Here is a 24964-nt window from a genome sequence, read left to right on the forward strand (position 1 = left end):
GAAATTAATAGTGACTTTTTGCAAAGTATGTAATAATATCAGCTTACCTAATGACATGAAGCATAAAACCCACACCTCCTACCATTTTAATATTTCTCTATCTCGCACTTGAATTGTTCTACAGATTTTATATGATCTGTTTACTTTTTTGATAGACTACTGTGTCCCTCAATGACCGTTTCACTGGCCTGTGGATCAGAGGACGGGGCCGAGAAAGAGGAGCTGTTGGAGGAGAAGAACGAGGCAGAGGAAGAGGAAACTTTGTTAGGGGTGGAAGAGGAAGAGGAAACTTTGTTGGGAGTGGAAGAGGCAGAGGAAGAGGAAACTTTGTTGGGAGTGGAAGAGGCAGAGGAAGAGGAAACTTTGTTGGGAGTGGAAGAGGCAGAGAAAGAGGAAACTTCATTGGGAGTGAAAGAGGCAGAGGAAGGGAAAACTTTGCCAGGGGTGGAAGAGGCAGAGGAAGAGGAGGAACTGTTGTGTCAGGAAGAGGACAAGGCTTGATAAGAGGAAGGGGAGGATTGAGAGGAGCCAGTCGAACAGTAACTCTTGAGTGATTCAATTAAAAGCCATCCATTTTAATGAGGTGTTTACTGTTAGTGAGGTCACTAGTTTGGTGCATCACTATTTACTGCAATGAAGATGCATTTTTCTGTCAGTGGGGTATGGAGGATTAATTCTGTGTAATAACAAAAAAAAATTGTCCTTTTTAAAACAAAATGTAAATTATTTGTTTGTTATATGATGCAGATTTTTACATTTCTATGTTAGGTGTAAGAACGAGAATCAAATAGTTTGAATGATGATACCTCAGAGGGTAATGAAGTGCCTCTTCACATAAAGTGTGTAAATAATGTTTTACATTCTGACACAAGAGGAGTTCATCTCAGTAATAGACATGATAGCTTTTACATTTCACAGAAAATGTACATATGCAAAGAAGTTGTTTACATTCGATATCATGTCAATAAACCCAAAACAATGGACATTTTTTGACAAAAGTGATTCTGTGTTTTCTATTTGCATGTCACTTTATGTGGATGTGGATTCTTAAAGGAATTGTTAAACTATGAAATATGAAAGTGATTTACTGACCTTCTTCGTGTTATGTAAACACTGTGACTTGACATTATTCTGATGTGCGATGAAAAGGAAGATATTTAGAAGAATGTTAGTATTCAAACGTTTTCTGTTATAATTTCCATTTTACTGGCAAACAAACGTTATTTCTCACAATATAGGGTGAGCTGCATAGACTAAACTAAACCACCACCAATACTCTCTTTTACAAAGAGAAATGCCTGCTTATTGTATTCAGTTTAAAGTGATCAACATTTTTGTAACTGACTATAAAACATTTTTTTCAGTACTTGCATTGACTAACTTTTAAATATTTAAAACATATTCCCTGTTAGTCTTGTAAGTTTCAAGATGGGAAAATATGAGTTGATGTATTATGTATTGTGAAGTATGTAAGAATTATGTTTTATGAAGTAATTATGTTCTGTCATAGTTTTGTCTCACCATATCAACATGAACTCTGGGACTACTTCTATAGTACTTTTACAATGTAGATTGTGTCGAAGCAGCTTAACAAAGAAGTTGTAGTAAACTGAAACTCAGTGCAGTTTTCATAGTTGAAGTTTAGTTTAGTTCAGTTCAGTGTGTTTTTATTTTCACTGCTGAAAGTCCAAACACTGAAGAGCAAATCCATCATTGCGCAACTCCACAAGTCCCAAACCAAGCAAGCCAGTGGTGACAGTGGTGAACAAAACTTCACCAATTGACGAAAGTGAAGGAAACCAGGCTTAGTTGGGCATGACCACTTCTCCTTTGGCCAAACTTTTTGTGCAGAGCTGCAGTCTAGGCGCTGGAGGCAGGAGAACGCTAGACGTCCATCGTGGAACAGCTGCAGGTGTGAGTAGGTCACCGGTGGGTGTTCAGGCTGGCCCATGGGAATATTGTTCTCTCTGGGGTCTTTCAGGAATCAGTCTCATGCTCTCCACTCCTCCATGACCGCCACAGCATCTGCTCAGGATACTGCCTGGTCCGGTCCTACTCATAAACTAACTCTCAAACTTTATGTCAGTAAAGACGACTAACCAATACTTCCTGTCTGTTAATAAAACAGTTCAGGACGCAAAAACCTTCGAGTGGCATCTGAGTTTTTCTTCAAAAATAATACTTTTTTTTCAGGCCCCTCTGTGTAGATTTAGCAATTCAACTTTATGGCAAAGAACAGGTTCTTTTCATTACCTTTAAGTTGGAATAATTTAACTTAAATACAGAAGGCTAAGAATGTTCATTCTCAAAGAAAATTTCAGGCGGTGCTTAACGTTAGAGTTTTTTGGGGGGTCTGAATTATCCATATGTTATTATCAATAAATGATAAAAGTGTATTTATTTATTTCAATTCAATTCACCTTTATTTTTAGCGCTTTTACAATGTAGATTGTGTCAAAGCAGCTTCACATAAAAGGTCATAGTAAATTGGAACAGTGTAGTTCAGTTTGTAGTGTTTAAGTTCAGTTCAGTTTAGCTCAGTTCAGTGTGGTTTAATAATCACTACTGAGAGTCCAAATATTGAAGAGCAAATCCAACGATGCGCAGTTCTATAGATCCTGAACCATGCAAGCCAGAGGCGACAGCGGAGAGGGAAAAAAAACTTCACTAATGGTGGAAGTGAAGAAAAAAAACCTTGAGAGAAATCCAGGCTCAGTTGGGCACGATCATTTTAATTTCTCCGCTGGCCAAACGTCTTGTGCAGGGCTGCAGTCTCAGTAGCGGAGGCTGGAAGCTGGCCTCAGCGAAGACCCGTCTGTCTCTGGAGCGTCACAGGAATCAGTCTCATGTTCTCCACTCTTCCATGACCATCACAGTAGCTGCTCAGGATACGGCCTGGTCCAGGATATGGAAACCTTGGGATCATCTCGTCGTTAGTCTTGGATCGAATCAGTGACTCTGCATAGTCTGGGGGCCTCGGGAAGAGTATCCCCAGGTGGAAATGGAGAATAAACAAGATAATTAGCGTAGCTGCTGTTCATAGTGTATATCAACAAGATGCAGAAACTGTGTGGAAGCCCGCTAAGTGGTGCACTGAGTGTATGCTTTATTGAACAGATAGGTCTTTAATCTAGTTTTGAATTGGGAGAGTGTGTCTGAGCCTCGGACGTTATCAGGAAGGCTATTCCAGAGTTTAGGAGCTATAAATGAGAAGGCTCGACCTCCTTTACTCAACTTTGCTATTCTAGGTACTACCAGAAGCCCTAAGTTTTAAGACCTTAAAGAGCGAGTTGGATTGTAGCGAGACAGAAGATTGGTTAGATAAACAGGAGCTAGATTATTTAAAGCTTTATATGTAAGAAGCAATATTTTCAATTCAATATGAAACTTAACAGGCAGCCAGTGTAAGGAGGATAAAATTGGGGTGATGTGATCAAATTTTCTAGACCTCTGCATCTGGCAGCTGCATTTTGTACTAATTGAAGTTTGTTAATAGAGGATGCTGGGCAGCCAGCAAACAGTGCATTACAGTAGTCCAGCCTAGAAGTCAAAAAGCATGGACTAGCTTTTCTGCATCTGAGATGGATAGCATACTTCGCTATGTCTATTGCTGTCTAATATGACACCCAGATCTTCTGTGTACAGGATTTAGGCCTAATAAGTAATAATTCTGTTTTGTCCGAGTTTAAGACAAGAAAATTGTTGGTCATCCAGTCTTTAACATCTTTAATACACTCAGTTAGCTTAGATAGTTCAGACATCTCATCAGGTTTAGTTGATAGTTTATAATTTTATCTAGCTCTTCCTGTTCTATGATTTTGAAGCACTGTAGGTTATTTTGATTCAGTAAACTGTTTACTGGATCTGGAGTATAGGGCCGTGCAGAAAGTTTATCATCTCCTATTTTTTTGTATAAACTCACCTGTCTTAACTCTATACAACCCCATTATAAAAATACTTCAAGTGTTTCAGTATATACATTTTTAAAGAATTCATACGTGCCTGTGACCCTCTCTACAGTCGCAGAATGAGGCGTTTGGAGCTCTGATTGGTGTTTCCCCCGCGACGTCACTTTTCCGCTATTTCCATTTCTAGTGAATTCAAAATGGCGGATTAACAACAAACGGACGGTTTCGTTTTTGCGTCGCAAGAACTATGTAAGTCACTGCATAGATTGTTTAGAGACGTGCATCTAGTTGCAGCATCAGCTATGCCTTCATGACATCCTCCAGCGGCGGTAAAGCAGCTGGCGGCAGAGGGTTGCCTGTGGTTTGAAGGAGGCCAGGAAGACTGGAGGTGTTAGCCCACACGCTAACTTACACACACACACACACACACACACACACACACACACACACATACACACATACACTCATGCACACAGGCTGTATCTCCCAACCTAGTGAGCAACACATCCACAGACAGCTGTTTGGGAGACCATGATACCCACAATTGCTGTATTGGTAGTTAGTTTACTAGGTTTGCAGACTGGGTTTTGAGACACCACCAATTGCACGTTTATGAGTTGATGTTTTAACTTATAGAAGCAGATAGAGCTATTGTGTGTAGTTTTTTCCATGTTGTGTGAATCATTCACAAAAAAGGATGGTCACAAATAAGCATATGACCTCTTTTACTGTGAGTGAACATAATTATAATGATGTTGATGATGTAATTCAGCAACTTTTAAAGCTGCTTTACATCTTCATCAGTCCTGCATCCTGCTGTTCAGACCAAATAGTCAAAAAGATTAAGTGCAATTGTTGCTTTTCTACCAATGTCAGTTTGTTATGGGAGTTTTGTTTTGCTATTTGCACTCTTATTCTTAATATCAAGATAATAACACAATAAAACAAAACTTGTCATGCAAGGTTTTGACAGTTTGCCTATTAGTTTTTATTTTAACAGTTGGTTCTTCAATTATTCAGACCTGTTACTGTATATGGTTGTGTGATTGAATGAGCACTACGTATAGTGTGTTTTTGTTGTTTTATAGAGCTGACATGGCAGACAAAAAAGGGAAATCCGTGGCGGTAAAGAGGACACTAACAAAAAAAGAACAAGAGGAAATGAAGAAAAAGGTATGTTTTTGTCAGATATTGTGTTTGATAGAGCTGGTAAACATTTAACATTTCAACCTGTCTGTAGTCCTGCAAATGGAATGAGTTGGAAATTAGATCAATAGCAGGGCCAGACAGAATCGGCAGACATTTTTTGCTATTTTGTAAATTATCATAACTAAAAACTTAAAATAAAAATAAAAAAACTTTTTGACTTTTATTTAACGTTTACAATGCAAATCCATTTAGATCCACTTTTTGGTAAACAAATCAAGTCTCTCATATAATATATCTACTAAAAGACAGAAAATATTGTTTTATTGTAACTGTATTGCAAATAAATCATATGAACAGTTTCATATTACTATTATTATATCACAATAATATTAGTGAAATTTATTAAAAAACTAAATAAATATAAATTTACACAAGTAAATGCATAGACTCAATGATGGGATAAAAATCTGTGGATTTCTGCATGTGAAGATTCCACATGGGCCTACACATTAGTTCTTATAACATGTTTATTTATGGTCATAGAAATGAATATCTGTTACTTTTGTGTGTAGGCTTGTGCAACATTTCTCTGTCACTGTTTACAGGAGGAGGAGAAAGCTGCTGAAGTCTTTGAGGAATTTTTAGCTTCTTTTGACACTAATGACAAAAGTGGAGTAAAGACATTTGTACGAGGAGGTATTGTAAATGCAACTAAAGGTGAGCATTTGTGATTCTCTAAGTCAAGTCTCTTGATATCATATTTGTATTTTTTGCATTCTAAATAGTTTTATTTTTAATATTTAGTTGCCTTTTTTATTCAGATTTGTTTACAAAGTAGGACTGCACAGTATATCATTTTAGCATCGATATCGAAATTTGCACATCTGCAATAGTCACATCGCAAAGATATGCAATGTTAAGTTTGGATTATAGTTGAGCAGTAGCTACAGAATTATATTTAATCAAGTTTTTACAATTTATGATTTATGCAAAAAAAAAAACATCTAAAAACAACTTATAATTTTTGTCTTTGCAAATATTTACATTTCAAAGCAAAAATAAAATTATTTAACTAACCCCACTGGCAGATAAGTTTGCTTGTTTTAAGGAAAAAAATCTTAATTTTGCCTCATTTCATCTGAATTTTAAAACAATATTTTTATAAGATCAAAGATTTTTTTTGAGATTTTAGATTCAACTATCTTGTGAAACTGTATTTTACATCACAATATTTATTGCAGGAAAATAAAATATCGCGAAATCAGATTTTTCCAATATCGTTCAGCCCTATTACAAAGTATTTAGATTTTTATTGCTTAAATTCCCACATTTACTTATAAATGTTTGGTACACAGACCTTTTTACTTTAGATATTTAAAAGAATTAAACATTAGAATCCAGAAAGAGTAAAAAGAAAATAAGTAAATAAACAAGCAATATTTAGGACTCAAAGATATATGGTATTTAACTACCGCAATCATGAAATAGATTTTGTATGCAATCAAAAATTTCTTTTTAGTTTATTTTAGTTTTTTCTAATAAGAAATTGTCCTAGCAATTTTGTTATGTTATTATGAATTTTTATTAGTTTAATAAATAGCATTTTGTTTTAAATATTTTTTTTAATTTTATTATTGTGGAAAATATTAATTTGTTGATTTGTTTTAATAATAATAACTTAACAACAAGTATATATTCTTTTTAATTGTTCATGTTTTTCCTCGAGATCACACTAGAAAAAAAGTAAACTAGTGACTTGAAGTGGTTTGTTGAAGCGTTCTAAATGATATCCTTCTTTTAGTGTAATTTGTAACTTGTTTGAATTGTAGACTGCTAAAAACTATACATTCAAGATGTTTTTTTTAATGGAAGGAAGGATTTACTAGTGCATGTTTGTGTTGCTGCTCATTTCTCAGAGGAAGAAGCGGCAGAGGTGAAGAAGAACAAACTCTACAGACCCTCCTCTAAGTTCACTGCTCCACCTCAGAATAACTCTCCTGTTCACCATGCAGAAGTTAAAAAAAATGTAAGTGAGCTTCTGCCTACTGTAGTCAGATGAGGTTAATATCCTGGGTGTTTAGAGGTAAGACTCTGGTCTGAAGGATTGTGACAAGAAGGTCAGCATGACACCATCCAAAAAACAAAATTATATTTAATTCAACGTTGTTGTTTTTGTTTTTCCATTTTAGGTTGCTAAAAAGAAAGTGGAGGAGAAGAAGAAGAGTAATCTTGAGCTTTTTAAAGAGGAGTTAAAACAGTCAGTGTTTCTCTTATGGTTTTACTTTTTCTTTATGCAGATAAAAAGCTACAGACATTAGGTCTATACTTAAAAAGGAATGATTCCTCTGAACCCAGAATTTGAAATTGTCTGCTGAATTCTACTCTCTCTTATGTTATTTCCAACCCATAACACTTATTTATGTTCAGAACTGAATAAAGGTATTAAATTAAATCTGAGAGTTTTCCATTGAAAGTCACCCAAAACTCTGACATGTCTGAAACCTTTATATTGACCTTATTCTTCACGTACAGGCGGGTGCAGCCATTTGAATCTTTTATGGCTCGAGACTTAGGGTCCAATTCACTGCCATTCATTTTTAGACATTAAAAACAGCTCGTTATGCTGCTTGATGTTGCAAAATGTTTTCTTAATATATTATTCTGCTTTGTCTGTATAGTCATGATCACACTTGTTTGTAGAGCAAGGAGTTTGACCGTATTCTGCCATTTATTATTCCTAGTCATTTCGCCCATAGGCAACTGTATTGACAGTTAAATAGAGCTCAGTAAAAAAAATTTATGTTAATCAGTTAGTTCAGTCCAGGTCTTCTGAAGAATCATGAACATTTTATATAGTGAACCAATTGCATGTAACTTTTATTCACCTATATACACTGATCAAGCTCAACCATACAAGCTTGACATTTAAAAATGAACCTCATTAGTTCTCATGTGTCAAACAAGCATTATAGAGTTTGCATACATTTAATTTTGCAATCGTTGTAAATTGTAAATAAATGCATAAAGTAATTATGCTTCAGAAGATTTTTTTATTAAACCACTTAATGCAAGTTTTTTTTTTTTTTTTTTTTTTGTCTTTACAAGCATTTTCAAGTTTTGGGTGAACATACTTTCAATAGAAGAACGGAAATTTCTCACATTTGACTGAAAATGTCATTCATGTTTTTACGATGGTAACATTTTACAAAAAGGTTTCATTAGTTAATGTATTTACTAACACCAACAAACAATTAACAATACATTTATTACAATATTTGTTCATGTTAGTTAATGAAAAAACAGTTGTTAGTTCATGTTAACTCAAGGTGCACTGCATGCATGAATTTGGATGTTAGTAATGAATTAGCAAATGTTGAACTATTATTAACAAATGCTGTAGAGTATTGTTCCTAATTAGTTCATTTTAGTAAACACATTAACTAATAAAACCTTATTGTAAAGTATGACCTTAAAGATAATCAGTTTCAGTGTTTTACAATATAAATGAAAAAGATCTGCATTACTTTCATTAGATTTTTGACTTTAAAAAGTGGTGCAAAGGCTAAAACATATTCATTCTTTACTTGATTTGTCATTCAGGATACAGGAGGAAAGAGAGGAGCGATACAAAAGGAAGAAAGGTGACTCTGGAGCAGTTTTTTTAGGAGATCTAGAACCTCTGACACGAAGATCAAGTAAGCCTAGCAGACTCAAGCCACACATTTCACTTTAAAAATACAGCCTAAAAGCTGTATTTTATGTTCTGTTTGTAGTATTTGATGATGATCCTGCAGTGCCAAACACAACAAACCTTTACATCGGCTGCATCAACCCCAAGGTGAGAAGCAGTCACCACTATATTTTGACTAACTGATTGCAATATAATTCATGCAAAAATCTGGCCTCCACAGAGTCACGCGGTTTTGCACTAACAGATTGCATAACCGTGGCCATATGGCACCACTGTAATAATTAATGTGTTATGCAGTTTGTTTAAAGTCTTATTTAAGCTACAAAATGAAGCTTTGACTCTCTTTAGATGACAGAGGAGATGCTGTGTAAGGAGTTTGGGAAATACGGTCCTCTGGCCAGTGTAAAGATCATGTGGCCTCGCACTGAGGAGGAGAGAACAAGAGTCACCAATCGTGGTTTTGTTGCTTTTATGACACGGAAGGATGCAGAACGTGCTCTGGCCGCGCTGGACGGTGAGATCCTCACTGTGAATGTGAAAATTGGATCGTTGGCCAGTTATGACCTTTAACCTCTGGTGTGTGTGCTTTATGCAGGTAAAACAGTAATGGGTTTTGAGATGAAACTGGGGTGGGGAAAGGCTGTACGAATTCCTCCCCAGCCTCTTTACACCCCTATCGGGGTTTTGAAGACCACTGCCCCCCCTCCACCCTCTGGACTGCCATTTAATGCCCAACCCAGAGACCGCTTTAGAAATGACTTCACCAAACCACGCAGCCGCTCACAGGATGACTTTTACAAGGTAACCACACACACTATTACCTGGTGTAAAAGTTTGCTGAGTATATAGTATGCTGAGGTCAAGGTATTTATTAAAGGCTTTTATTTTGTTTGTTTGTTTTAGGAGTGGTTCAAATTTCACTTTCAATCAGTCAATAATGAAAAATAGCTAAAGGAAAATGAGATTTCTGCCTTTTAGGTTGAGTGTTTGTGATTAAGTGGTAATATTTAATCAAAGGGATATTTTAATTTGGAATCCTGATAAAAGTTTTTAATTTTAGATCAAATTATTTTGCAATTAATTTTCTTCACACAAATCAAAGTCAGGACTTACAAAAGTCTGGGATCAGTAGTTCTTTTTATAATATTGTGAATTATTGTAAGATTATTAAATATTAGTATAATATAAGATAACTTTTTTAACATATTTAAAATAAAATTTATTTTACTTATAGCAAAGCTGAATTATCAGCAGGTATTCTGTAGTCATCAGCCACTCTTTACTGTCAATATTTCCTTCAGAATTCATTATGATATGCAGATTTGCTGCTCAAGAAATAGTTTCTATTATTATCAATGTTGCAAATAGTTGTGCTGCTTTACATTTTTGTTTAAACCGTGGTAGTGTTTTGAAAAAAAATGTTAACTAAAGCATTTATTTAATATCAAAGTTGAAATTCGTTGATTTAATTGTTATACATGCCTTTACTCCCATATTTGATCGGGTTAATGCATTGTTTTTCAGTTAACTAATAATTTCTTCTAAAAACTGAACCCAAACTTTTAAACGGTTGTTAAGAATAGATTATATGAAAAGAAATTAGATGGAGTCAAATTTGAAGGAATAGTTTATCCAAAAATGAAAAGTCTGTCATTAATTACCCACTTTCATGTCCTTTGTTTATGTTCAGAACACAAATTAAGATATTTTAGATGAAATCCGAAAGTTCTCTTATTTCGCATAGTCTGTCAGGAAACATCCAAAGTCCAGAAAAGGAACTAAAGGGACTTCAGTTGTTCAACAGTTAAACAAGTGGTTACAGTTTTTTTTTGCTGCACAAAAAGTGTTCTTGAAGCTCTATGTGATTTAATTTGAACCGCTGAACTCAGTTGGAATGTTCTGAGAATGTTTTTGGGTCGTTTTCTGGACTTAAACATCTTGTGACTGTCTATAGAGGACGAGGGAGCTCTCAGATTACATCTAAAATATCTTAATTTGTGTTCCAAATCTCTCAGGAGATTGAAATGACATGAAAGTGAGTAATTAATAACATCATTTTCATTTTTGGGGTGAGCTAATCCTTTAAACTAGGCTTTCAGTTCAATTATTTTATTAATTGCTTGCGGGAAAGTCACAGCTCGCGGTGTGAATTCACTTCAACTTTATGCTAATTTGAGTTGGTTAATATTTACATGCTGTACCAGACAAAGAATCAGCAGCAGATCAAACCATGGAACTGTACAGAAACACAGCAGTAAAATTGGTCAGCTGATGTGAATGATCATGGGGGGCATCCTGTGTAACAAAAGACCCTTCATTACTGCCAACCTGTCTGTCTGTCTTTATAGACCTCCAGTTCTGTTGAGGCTGACCTCACTTATTATATCAGATATGTGCAATCCAAAACCCTCTCATCAATCAATTTTCACACCAAAACCTAAAATGAAAGTATATACAATTTATCTATTGCAACAATCTGTTTCAGAGATTACTTAGACATTGTAAATATATTGGCAGGCATATCTATATTGATCAAATATTTAAATTTGTAATAATTTGTTTGTGGCCAGTTTAAAAGTATAATCTCTAAACTGGAATATAAAAGAGCCTAAAGCCGGACAGGTCAGTAGATTCGGGAGGTCTGAACACACAGAATGTCCCCCAGAGAGAGGCAGAAGCAGTGGCGAAATGAACTGGTCTGCTTGCGGAGCATGTTTCCAGAGGTGTAGCTGCTGCTGCTGCTGAAATTAATCATGAATATTCTGCAGTTTGTTTAAATATAAACTCACTGTATTTTTGTATCTTCATCATTTGGTTTGACGTCATGAACAGACTCTGTCCGAGGCCGTAGTGACAGTGGTAATCCCCCCAGAAAGGTACACATTCTCTGTCCATTTATTAAAACACCATTGCCACTGAAACACACACACACACACACACACACACACCTATATTCTGACGCCTCAATCACAGTGGTTAGATCATCGTAAATGTACTGTTATACAACACTGATTTTAGATCAGAACCAAGAAAATCTCTCTCTTAGTCATACAGTATTAATGTTTGTACAGTATAGAGCTTCTCTGTTCTGTTAATAGTTGCGTTTGAATTCATATGATCAAGTTTATATTCCGTAGTTGCTGCTGCACAAGTCTGTAGTACATCACACTGTGGCCTTTTTTCTGAAAGGTGCTAACATTATACCAATACACACTCCCGAAAACGCTCTCAACAGGGCCTTGGTAACATCAGAAAGCAATCTGATTCGGAGTGGACAGAAAATTCAGAGCAAAATACATGTTTCAAAACTGCCAGTGAAAATGAAAGAAGAAAACAATAGAACTGACATGGTAAGGCTGTAAGGACTGTTTGGAGAGATGGAGAAAGGCAGAGAAGAGAACGGAGTGCCCTTGTTCATTCTCTCATCCGTCTCTTTTGTTGCTGATAGGAACCTGCTGGGCTTGATACACAGAATGATTGAGTTTGTGGTGAGAGAGGGACCAATGTTTGAGGCCATGATCATGAACCGGGAAAAGAACAACCCTGACTTCAGGTGTGTAAGGAGAATTTGATTATACTTGAATTCGTTTGCATGATTTAATTGTCTTTTTTTTTCTAAACGCATGTACAAATACAAATGTGCATAGCATCCTTGTTTTTTTTTGCAGCATACGTGGTGGCAGTAATATGGTTGTATATTGAAACCCATTTTTTAAAAGTCTTTTTAAAGTCAAGTCTAAAGTCATTTTTCAAACTTCATCATGTAAACAAACAGCCAAAATGCATAACCTAGTAGCTGCATCACTTCTCTTTTTTTTGTCATCCTGGTTACATGAACAGTAACCAGGATGATACTTATATATAAATTTTGAACTGTTTTTTAGGCTTTATATAGCTGCGTTATATTGAAGCTAAAAAATATTTGTGCAATAAAACATTTCTCTTTTAGTAACAAGTGACTTTTGAGATTTTTGTGATCTTGTGTTCTTTAAAAGAATCGCTTTTTTAATTATCTTGGTTGTTTCTGTGTGGATTGTTGTATTTTAATATAATTCTAATGTGCTACTATCATTCTTTGTATTGTGTTTTTAAAGTTAATTAAAAAAACAACAGTTACTCAGTAGAGCTGTGGCGAAAAAATAGTTCAAGAAGTTCATTGAGATTTTCAAAATGCATTGCTGTTTTCTCTTGAATCGGTTGTGAGCTTAGTTTTTAGCAGCAGATGGCTCTCTAAGCTAGTTTTACAGTATACTCAACGAGTGATGGAAGTTATAAGTTGTGTCACAATGTTATTGTAAACAGCTCAATATGTACACTCATGTGAATTCGCATGTAATTTACAGTCATATAGGAGTGATATAAAGACAATAAGTCTCTTTTTTTTTAAACTTCCTGAAATTGAAATGAGACCCAAATCCCAGTGATTATGAGGCCCACCGCAACGTGCTGGAAGAGTGTGGTTTTCCCCACCAATTGATTGACGAGCACCATGTTTCTATAATAACATGTAAACACATGTCCACAGAACTTTTTTTGCAAATAAACTGGGATTCAAATATTTGCTGCAACTCTCTGTGGTTTTTATAAGTTTAAAACATTTTTAAAACAGAACGAGCATGTTTGTAATAAAGACAAATAAAGACAAAGTAAAATCACTATGTAATTCTTAACCGCTATAATGTGTGTGTGAGTGTGTGTGCTGCAAATGCATTTGTTTAAGACTCATCATTTCAGAAAGGCTTGAACAGACTCCACCTCAAATGCATCAAATAAATTTACTTGGTATTTTTCACTGAGCTGTATTTCAGCTTCATCCGAGTCTCTATCACTGACTGCTGTTTATCTGATGTAATGCAGGAGAAGCAGACACGCACTTGGGAACGGTGGGCGGGGAGAAGTAGCTCATTTGCATTTAAAGCCACAGGCTACAAAAACAGCTACACTGTACTTAGACACCAAAATGGGCAGATTCTGGAGGCTATAATAAATCATCTGACGAGTGTTTTGAGCTGAAACTTTGCAGATGCATTCTGGAGACACCAAAGGGTTAAATTAGATCTTGTAAAAGGGGTAAAATAAGTGCCTTTTAAAGCCCGGGGCGCAATCTTCTGTTCAAAACAAAATCAGAATTGATCCAAGTGAAATTAGCAATGCATTTTGACAAACTCCAAATCTATTATTTTTCACCACATCTTTATTATTCAGGCTCATAGTGTGAGGAAATTACACTACATTAGTACATTATGGCAGAACTGTTCATTTGAGCCATATGTTTCACTTAATCCTGTTTTGAACTAATCTAATCTACTAATCTTGTTTTTTGAATGTCTGCTTAATGCTGCAGGTTTTTGTTTGATAATAAGAGTCAGGAGCACGTTTACTACAGATGGAAGCTCTACTCCATTCTTCAGGTAAAACATTGTCACACAGTATTTTAAATTGACGTTTGCATATCTGCTTGAAAACTGTTAAACATTTCCCTCTCTCTCTGTCCTCTCAGGGTGAGAACCCAAATAAATGGAGAACGTCCCCTTTCAGAATGTTCAGGAGCGGCTCTCTGTGGAAGCCCCCTCTCCTTAATCCATATCTTCATGGCGATGAGGAACCAGAAGAAGCTTCATTCCCTTCTCCAGAAGAAGAGCCAAAGAAAGGGCATCTGAAGTCAGAGTAAGCATACATTTGGCAGATGTTGTAGACCGTCTCTCTTTTCTTCCACACATTACTTCTTGGAAGTAAAAACACGTATAGGATAGACCTTAATGTTGTGTGTGTGTGTGTGTGTCTCAGGCACAGAGAGAAGTTGGAGGTCCTGCTGAGAGGCCTGACTCCTCGTAGAGATGAGATCGGTGACGCAATGCTGTTCTGCCTAGAGAGAGCAGAGGCTGCTGAAGAGATCGTCTCCTGCATCACTGAGTCTCTGTCTATTGCACACACACCACTGCAGAAGAAGGTGCGTGCACATTCACTGTAGTATAAAGACACAGCTGGAGTTCATGAATCATAAGTGCTTTTGTTGCAAAGTGCTTCTTCACACCTTTGAGAGATTTGTTTGATGGGTTGTGAATATTGCAGATCGCCCGACTTTACCTGATATCCGACATCCTCTACAACTCCTGTGCCAAAGTTGCTAATGCATCATATTACCGTAAATTGTGAGTACATTTTTGTTTCATTTGTCACATTTGATGTTGTTTTTGTAACATTTCATGTTTTTTTTTTAAGAATTAAGCTTATGACAAAAATAAACGTTCAGATCACATCACAGTTTTAAATTATAAATCGTAGCACTTTAAATCGCACATATATATTTAAAGGCCACCCCCCCCTCCCTTCAGTTCAAGTCTACCTCAGAATTTCTTAAAAAATTGCTTCATGATGGGCGTGGAGTGCTGCGAGCAGAGGGAGGAGTGGGCGTGGCCAGCAAAGCAGAGGAAAAAGAGGGGAGCGAACAACTGTTGTCAGTTTGCTCACAAAATGAGACACAAACCATGAGGAGACCGATGAATTTATAATTTACAAAGGTAAAAGGCAAAGAAATAAACAGTACGTAATTTAATGTCCTGCTACATTTGTTATTCATAATTTCATATCCACATAACTACAATTTGTTATATCATTATAAAGATAATCATGTTTACATAAACACTATAAATAAAGAGGACTTCTCTCCTCCTGAATCCCCAGGTCTGAATGCAGACACAGTACAACAGGTCTCTTGCCCTATCTATTCCAACCATTAGCCCTGCCAGTAATCAGGAGAATTTTAAACATAGGCGAACACAGCAGCACAGATATAGGCGATGTGTATGAATGGTAACAAACTCAACTGATAAAAGACAAAGTCCGCCATTCTCTAGCTCTCGGACAGCTCTCCCGACAAAAATGCTTGCTGTAAACCAACAGCTTTGTATTGACCCTGACAGCATCACAGGGTAAAACATGCAACAAACCTTGTGGATCACACAGTCATTGGGTCTCACAGCTTGGCAGGTCTGCCTTGCCTTCAGAAAGCACGTGCTCTCATGAATATTTAAGAAGCAGGGTCTTCTCATAGGATAAGAAAACTCTACTATGAATAACAATGAGAAACCAATACGTCATCACTCCACTAGCAGATTTGTGCTACGTCACCAATTTTTGATCTCGCCACAAAAATCATTTTAAACTCGGAAGATGAATTTAGCTGACAAAAGCTCAAAATTATCCTATTTTCCCCACAATAAAAGGTGCAAAAAACAGGTGCTAACGTTGTCTAAACTGATGCTCAACACACACAAATCTGTTAAAGTTTTAAAAAAAAGTAAAAGAGGGTTTCTTGAATGGAAAAAAAGTTTTTTTGACTCCTTTTATGGTTCATTACAAAATGTTATTTGTTAAAACATCAGAAAACAATTATATTTTGTTATTATTATTGTTGATTACTATGTTAATTGTTAAAGTAAAATTATTTATAATGTTTGTTATTAAAAGTAGTAGAACAATATGTACAATATACAAAATGTAAGGTCATATTTTTATGCATAAATCCTGTCATTAGCACACCAAACTGATTGATTACTTGATAGATTGCCACTTTCATATGACATTCTCATTCTCACACAAAACACTTTTCTCAACCACCCTTCTATCATCAGCAGAATGTTTTACTGGGAAGCCAAAATGCTATCATACATTTTTACAGATAAAAAAAGGCTAAAGTAAATAAAAACAGTTGAGAAAGACTATGACTACATTTTGCTGACACTGAATAAAAATAAAATAATGTCACTGTTTACTCACTCTTCACTTGTTCTGAACCTGATTGAGTTTTTTTTCCTATTGAACACAAAAGAAGATATTTTGAAAAATGTTGAAAATAGCTAAACATTGACTTCCACAGTATTTGTTTTTCTTACTATGAAAGTCAAAGGTTACAAGTTTTCAACATTCTTCAAATGACAACTTCATTTATGTTCAACAGAAAGATAATCATAAATCTTTAGAACCATTTGAGACTGAGTAAATGTTGAGTCATTTTTTTGGGGAGTGAAAAATCTCTTTATAGCTTACAACATTTAATCCATAAAACAAATTCAAATGACTACAATATGGCTAAAACTAAATCAATTTAGCCACTATGCCACAAATGCCATAACTTCTTTTTTGTTTCAAATTTGTAATTTTTACTGTTGATCATAAGTTTGCACCATTAACCCTTTAGATTGGCCTGTGCAAAAAAAGCTTAGTTTCTGGATTTTATATGGAGTATAACAGCAAATTAAAGTGTGTGTATGTGTGTCTGTGAGTGTGTGAGAGGGACTTTTAAACACTTGATGTTTCTGAGAAACTCAAAATATGCATCTCAGCTCTCAGGACTACGTGGAGTAAACAAAAACAAAGACTGTGTATTTATACACCATCAAATGTGGTTATAATGGAACTCAATGAGGCAAAAACAGCCGGCAGTAAATTAGGGAGAAAAAATGAATATCTTACAATGCTTCAAAGCCAATGTTGTAACTAATCGTTCACATGTCCAAGACTGATGAAAGGGAAAAAAATCCAGTCTATAATTACTACTAATATTGAAAATGCATCATTTTGTGTGTTTTTTTTCACCAAATCAGTGACATCATTTGTGAACTTGACAGTTAAAGAGTTAAAATCCTGTAGTTTTGATCAGGACTGAGGTTGGTTAACAGATTGATGCAAAAAAATTGAAAGTAAAATTGAACAGTGCACAAGGGTTAATGTTTTTTGTTTAATTTTTTATAAAAATGTCAATAAAGGTCTTAAACTCCTTCATCTTTTATTAAATAGTCTCACAGTAAGAGAACTTGCATTCAGATCTGTCAAGTGTTTTTCCATTTAATTTGGATGTACACCACAATGCAGAAGAAAAGATCTGTCAATACTTCAGTATAAATTACAACTTTCATGTTGTCTCTGAATTGTTTTTGTCCTGCTGTGCAATAGTTTCGAGACAAAGCTGCCTGAGATATTTGGAGACATCAGTGAAGCGTATCGGAACATCCAGGCGAGACTCCAGGCAGAGCAGTTTAAGGTGGGAACAGTGTGTTGTTGAGCTTCTCCCCTGCAGAGATCTGTGATCCCACCCCCCTCCACACTTCTCTCTTTCATCTCTCGCTCTCTCACTTTTTTGCAGCAAAGGATCATGGGATGTTTTCGTGCGTGGGAAGACTGGGCAGTGTATCCAGACTCATTTCTGATCCAACTGCAGAATATATTCCTAGGGCTCATCAAACCTGGAGAGGAAGTCATTGAAAGACCAGAGGCGAGCTACTGCTATTCGATGAAAAAACAGAATCTATATTTAAACAGTAAATGATCTGCATAGTGGACATTTGTGTAGTATTTATTTGCCTGCTATCTGTTTTCTAGCCTGAATCTCCAGATCTGGATGGAGCGCCACTGGATGGTCTTCCTCTAGACAGAGGTGAAATCGATGGTATGCCCCTCGATGACCTTGATGGGTCGCCTATGATCTGGGATACATCTGCTATAGATGGCGTACCGGTTGATGACATTGACGGTGTTCCCTTAGGAAACTCAGTAGATGATATTGATGGTGTACCATGTAAGTAGCCGGGTCGTAGACATATCTAGATGTTTAAAAAAATCTTTTTAAATATCACCATAGCTTGTGATTCAAGAGCATTTTCAGTTTATTTACACTTTCGTTTTGCACTATGGGATCTTAATTTCTGCTCCGACAACTTTTTATGTAACAATGTGACTTTTTAAGTATGTTTTGTAGTTTAATTAGTATAAGCAAAAGAAAATGTATATATGTACCATAATTTACCAGCTTGGCTAATATAGGATTTCCAACTACTAAAAATGTCAATAATAGTCACTTAAAAACATGACCAAAAGTTCATACTAGAATCTGAAACCATAAAATAACCTGTCATGGCCACTTTTTTGTGATTGTTTATTGATTACAGAACAAAGACATTCATAGCTAGCAACAATTATATACTAAGTTTGCGTTAAAGGAAAAAAACATAAGAAATTAAATAACAATAAACTGAAAGAAGAAACTCTGGGGTGAAAAGTGACCTTTATACACCTCTAAAATAAAACTGTTTACTGACATATTTCGTTTTTTAGATATTTAGACATATTCATATTCAGTACGTTTTAGTTTATTTAGTTATTATATAAGAAATTTTCTCATGTCATGGCCACTTTTGGAGGTAGGCCTGCAAAGGAAAACAAAATTCAAAGGAATATAATTCTGGAACACTAATGAATACAATCCTCATTCTGTTCTGGTTTAAGAAGAGACTTTAACATTTCTTACTTTTTTCTTCTTTTTTTGGTCTGCAGTTTTAAAAAAGTTACAGCTGTTTGAATTTATTGTAATACAGATTACAAAAAAAATGTAAACTTTTATAAATATTTGCTTCACCATAAGAAAACTATATGAAATAAAGGCATGTGGTTTTAAAGAGTTGTATTCCAAATTTGAGACCGATATCTCAAAAAAACTGCTATATCAACAATAGCCACTAGATGATGATTCCTAAAGGATTTACCCCTACGTACTGCTTATTATATTTCAGCTATATTCTAAATATTTTGGACTAATACTATATACAATATATATATATATATATATATATATATATATATATATATATATATATATATACATATATAGTTGAAGTCAAAATTATTAGCCCCCGTTTATTTTTTTCCCAATTTCTGTTTAAAGGAGAGAAGATTTTTTTCTACACATTTAGGGGCTTAAAGGGGCTAATAATTTTGACCTTAAAATGTTTTTGTAAAATTTAAAACTGCATTTATTCTAGACGAAACAAAACAAATAAGACTTTCTCCAGAAGAAAAAATATTATCAGACATAATGTTGAAATTTCCTTGCTGTGTTAAACTGGAAATGAATCATTTGCAAAATATTTGAAAAAGAAAAGAAAATTTAAAGGGGGGCTAATAAATTCTGCCTTCAACTGTGTGTGTATAAATATATTGTTAATAACAAAAATGTTACGGTTGTATGTGTGTTTGTTTGCTTTTCATAAAAAAAACCACAATTCCTGTCTTTTAGTTTTCTCTAGTCAAAAATTATTAAATTAATGTAACTACATAATATTACCAGCAAAACATGGTCAGTAAAAGAAAAGTGCACACTTAGATCTTTTAGCAATTTATAGTTTGTTAATATTCAAGTTAGTTTAAACATGCCAAGTGGACAGTTAACAGGTTAATGGAAAACCTCTGGGTATCATATACTATGATCAACTGATAAGAAACAGATTTGTAACCATTTAAAACTGTTTATTACAATATTGTAATTACAAATTATTACCATATTAATAGCAAAATATAAGTTCCATTTTTTTTTTTTTTTTTTTTAATCTTCAGAACCAATCTGTGATTTTTATTCCAGTGCAATTTATATAATTCTGTTAGCATCAAGCACACAAAACAATATATAATGTTTGCAAATGTTTCATTTTATTTTGGGCTTCTTTATTACATCATTGATTTCTCAGATACACATAATTCTTCTTTGTGCTTGTTTTTGTGTGTAATCAGTTGATGAGGGCTCTGATAAGACTTTACCCACTGTTGCACTGTCCAAATGGGAGAAGGTGGACGATTCCGAATCCTCAGGTACAATCTCAGTATTGACTGCTTTTCACAGACGTTCAGCTTCGGCAACCTTTTAAACTGTGCTTCTCATCCTTTCAGCCAAGAATGACTCAGACAATGAGGTGAATTCAGGGTAAGACTCCCATTATTCATTGTTCACTGTGATAAGTGGATGATTCAGGTTCATCTCGCAATCGAACCGTTTCAACAGACTCATCAAGTCGCATGGTTTGGGTGGACTATCCACTAATAAAATGGTTTACTTTGGCTTGATCCTTTGTAAAGTATTGTGTTTTATAAACGGCTCATTTATTGTTGGTTGGCCTATCTTTCTGATGCAGTGGCCTGAAGGAGAACTCGGGTGATTCAGACAGCAGCAGCGATGAAGCTGACAGTCCCAGCAGGTTCGAGGGGGCCGACTTTAAAAGCTCTTTGAAAAATTTTGAACTGTCGGAAAGTAAAAGGACACGTCTCCGAGAACTGGAGGTTAGTCATTCGCTCACGTTTTTCACGTCCCGCTTTCTGCCTCCCACACACCCCGAGCGCTGAAGCTGACTGTGTTTCCAGTCACTGTGTGATTGTTTGTGTGAATATTACAGGTAAAGGTGGTGAATTTCCAGGATGAGTTAGAGTCGGGTAAGAGACAAAAGAAGTCCAGTTTGACTCTACAACAGCAGGTTCAACACTACAGGAATAGACTGTTACAGAAGGTAACGCACACACAGACACTCGCAAAAACAATCGACTGCAGCAAATCAAAAATGATGAAACAGATGCAGCGTTCAAGTAAAATTATACAAAACATTTGTCTACAAAAAGGCCTGGTCATTCCAAGCACAATAATTATTAAAAGGATAAAGAAAACTGTAAAAAATATTATTCACAAATGATAACAGCATTGAGGAATAATAATAATAGAGCTTCTTTCATGATGATATTTTTCTCAGCTGAAACAGACACCCAGTTAAAGGCCCAATCCCAATCCCAATTCTAGCCCTTAGCTCTTCCCTCTTCCCCCTGCGTTCACGTGAAGGGGTAGGGGTGTCCCAATTCACTTTAGCTTGAAGGCATAGGGGTAAGGGATGGTCTAGATACCCTTTGAAACTGAGATTTTCAGTTTTTTTCAAAAAAAAAAAAGCGCTAAATTTTATAACAATAACTCCTGTACAGCAGTCCCACAACATTACGTCACTCCAGGACTCTCGAATACTTTGTCAGAAAGGTTTAGTGTCTGGGAATGAGATTTTTAGTGTCTGCTATAATGTTAATGTTGTTTTCGTGTGTTTACATAGATGAATATGGCCACGGTGTAAATGCACAGTACAGTTACGATCTTATAGCCATATTAGATCATTATGATAACAAGATATTGTTGTCTTCAGTGATTTCTGGAATATAAATACCAATAAATAACACAACTGGAATAACTACAGCAGTCGTGATCGCCTGATCTCATATGAAGCAAGAGATCGCGATGACATATGATGACCTGTGCTGGTGCTGTAGTGCTGTCCCATTTCTTAGGGGGAAATTTTAAAGCCCTTCCCCTTTACACTCCGTTTTAAAAGCCAAGGGGAAGGGGTACAAAAATAGAATTGGGATTGAGCCTGCTGTAAGTGTACATAAGCGGAATAGTCAACCATTTTGAACTTTGACTGCAGCACGTGCACAAGCTGTGGCTGGAGGAACGGTGAAACCAGTGCGCTGGGTAGGGCAGTGCACCATAAACCTTTTCTCGGCTTATATTTTTGGCCAGTTTTCTTTTTCAACCTATAACCGAAAGTTTTCAGCCAATACTTTGTGGTGGCTGAAAATTTAGGTCGTCCCTACATTGAGCAAAGTTGCACATTTCAAAGCGCTTCATTGGATCTTTAAAGAGCATTTAAAGCAGTGGTTGACAAAACTGCTGCATACATATAATGAATAATGCCATTGATTTGAATGCTAATATAGTTGTCATTATAGCTCTTGCTCTTGGTGTGGATGGGCCTTAAGACATAGTAATATGGATGTCTGCTGTCTGCATAAACACAATTCTTGTATAAATAATTTCCATGAAAGAACGTTCTTTTAAATCAATAAACTCATCATCATTATTACTTAACTATTCCTCTGTCTCTACTTTTTTAGGAGTTTGATAAGGATGACCAGGAGAAGAGAGAAAAACATTCGCAGAAACAGAAAGACCGCTCCAAAAAAGACGAGCGGAGGGATAAAGGCGAAGAGAGGAGTAAAACACGGGATAAAGAGAAAAGCAGAAAGAGTGAAGACCGAGAAAAGAGTAGAGGACGGAGTCGAGATAAAGAAGACAGGAGAGAGAGGTGTGCACTGCACTCATTACACACACGTACACACATTTCTAATTGTTAATTGTGATTAGCAATTAACTCCCCTTTATTATTCAACAACAGTCACTCATAGTGCCCTAGCCAGGCATCATGCACTGCGTTTCCTGTAGGGCTGTTGATTTAATGAGTTCATTTATTTCATCTGCCATTGAAAAAAAGAGGGAACGCACATGCCCGCATCTAGACCTGTGTTTACCGTTAGGGCTTCATGATATTAGGCATTATTCAAGGCATCACTTCACCCAGTGACTTGAATAACTTTATTTTGAAAGAATTCTTGATTTTAGATTGACTGGGATGATTTTATAGGGCAGTACATCTGTATAAAATATAATAAACTAATTAAAAGCATAGATCCATACAATAGAGCACAGATAAAAGTGAAGGGAAATAAGTAATGCTTAATGGTTTTCTGTGGATTCTAACAGTATCTGGGTACAGTAATTCAATAATTAATCATAAAATAATATTGTATAGTCTGCATTGCATAAATAATTAAGTACTGTTAAAGTAATAATTAAGTAAACTGTTAAAGCGCCTAAAGAGAGCAAATTTAAACCTAAATGAGGCCTTATAACAAATCCACAATAAGTGACATTTAAAGGCCTAACTAGGTTAATTAGGTTAACTAGGCAGGTTAGGGTAATTAGGCAAGTTATTGTATAATGATGGTTTGTTCTGTAGACTATTCGAAAAAAAATATAGCTTAAAATAATTTTGACCTTAAAATGGTTAATAAAAAATTAAAAACTGCTTTTATTCTAGCCGAAATAAAACAAATAAGACTTTCTCTAGAAGAAAAAATATTATCAGACATACTGTGAACATTTCCTTACTCTGATAAACATCATCTGGGAAATATTTTTAAAAAAGAAACAAAAAGGGGGGGGGGTGTGGAGGGGCTAACAATTCTGACTTCAACTATATATATATACACACACACACACACACACACACACACACACACACAAAAGACAATAATAATAAAACTGCATCTATACTGGACCCCTTCATTTCGAGCAACGAGTAGTCCATATCTACAGTATGAATGCAATTACAATGATCTAATTTGACATTGATTATACAATCTAATCACTGTTGGTAAAAACGACTTCCTGTATTCTTAACTTATTTGTCCCTTTGTTTCCTGCATGTTTACGTCCTCATATTGTATTGTAATGCCAATTACACGTACATTTTACTCCGTATTTATTCTCCCTCTTTGTCTTTCCTCAAGAACAAAATCTCGATCACCACGGAAGTCGAAGCGCTCCCGATCGCCATCCCCGCAGCACAAATCCTGGAGGTCTTCATCCCGATCGCCACACCGCTCGCACAAAAAGAGCAAGAAGAGCAAACACTGAACTCTTGAGCCTGTGAACGCTGCGACGTCTCAAACAGCCTGCAGATGGATGGATTGTTCTCTTCATGCACAACCACACGTTTCCAGTCCGCCAAGCGTAGTGATTATGGACTGGCAGATTTCCAGAAGGTGGTTCTTCTGTTTGTGTGGCGGCTGCGACCCTGGGCTAGGCGGAGCTTTTTTCTAAGATGAAGTGTGAACTTGTACAGATCTTATTTTCGTTTTGTAAACTCTTTTATTTGTGTTTTTTCCCCTCGTTTTAAATCCAGTGTTTAAAAAGAAATGCTGCAAGATTGACTCCACCATCTCCAACTTTACAATAAAAGCTATTGTGGAAGGACGGATGCGTTGCTGTGAATAATGTGTAACGAATTCAAGGTTTTCAAAAAGCACACTCTAAATTCCTGTTTACACTTAGCAATGATTTTAGAGTACAGGGTATATACAGAAATCAGAGAGTGAAATTCAGTAACTTTCAAGACCTTTTTTAAGACTCCTTCCATACATGTTAATATCTCATCGCCACTTTAGGTTTCACCTGGTAACATTGGCAACATTAACACACAGTATATTTATTAAATACAGATTGTAAGAAACTAAAACATTATTCATATACTGAATAAAAATGCTAATTGGTGCCTATAGAACTTCAGGATTTGATCGATTTCATGAACTACACAGCATCTCAATATTCAGATAAAATTCTGGCCAACTTTAGCGTACTATACATTGTAGAATCAAAAATTATACAAACTTTAAGACTTTTTATACATTTTAAGGGTCTTAAATTTCTCTAAATTGATTTATCAACTTTCAATACTTAAGACCCCGCGGACACCCTGGAGTAATATACATTTAAAGATCCCATGAAATTAAAATGACGATG

At 35.6% G+C, this 24964-nt stretch overlaps 2 protein-coding genes across 2 annotated transcripts in view; both read left to right on the top strand.

The window, feature by feature from the left end:
- The window catches only part of si:dkey-17o15.2 (spidroin-1), a 15817-nt gene extending 14819 nt beyond the window's left edge, over positions 1-998 (top strand). The window contains exon 10 of the mRNA XM_056458146.1: positions 156-998. Within this exon, the coding sequence (XP_056314121.1) occupies positions 156-554 (399 nt within the window). The 3' untranslated portion in view covers positions 555-998. The remainder of the gene's footprint in view (positions 1-155) is intronic.
- Positions 999-4099: 3101 nt separating this feature from the next.
- On the top strand, positions 4100-24418 carry zgc:163098 (uncharacterized protein LOC100037380 homolog). Its single transcript, XM_056458148.1, has 24 exons — positions 4100-4157; positions 4997-5081; positions 5663-5774; positions 6974-7083; positions 7247-7314; positions 8658-8752; positions 8831-8895; positions 9097-9262; positions 9344-9549; positions 11581-11624; positions 12197-12301; positions 14093-14159; positions 14249-14415; positions 14536-14698; positions 14821-14900; positions 17704-17791; positions 17894-18022; positions 18130-18325; positions 20311-20388; positions 20467-20500; positions 20709-20853; positions 20967-21077; positions 22498-22688; positions 23953-24418. The coding sequence occupies exons 2-24, from the start codon at positions 5004-5006 to the stop codon at positions 24077-24079; spliced, it is 2625 nt and encodes an 874-aa protein (XP_056314123.1). The 5' UTR covers positions 4100-4157; positions 4997-5003; the 3' UTR covers positions 24080-24418.
- The last annotated feature ends 546 nt before the right edge of the window (positions 24419-24964 follow it).

This window comes from Danio aesculapii, chromosome 5, assembly GCF_903798145.1.
Source record: "Danio aesculapii chromosome 5, fDanAes4.1, whole genome shotgun sequence".
NCBI lineage: Eukaryota > Metazoa > Chordata > Actinopteri > Cypriniformes > Danionidae > Danio > Danio aesculapii.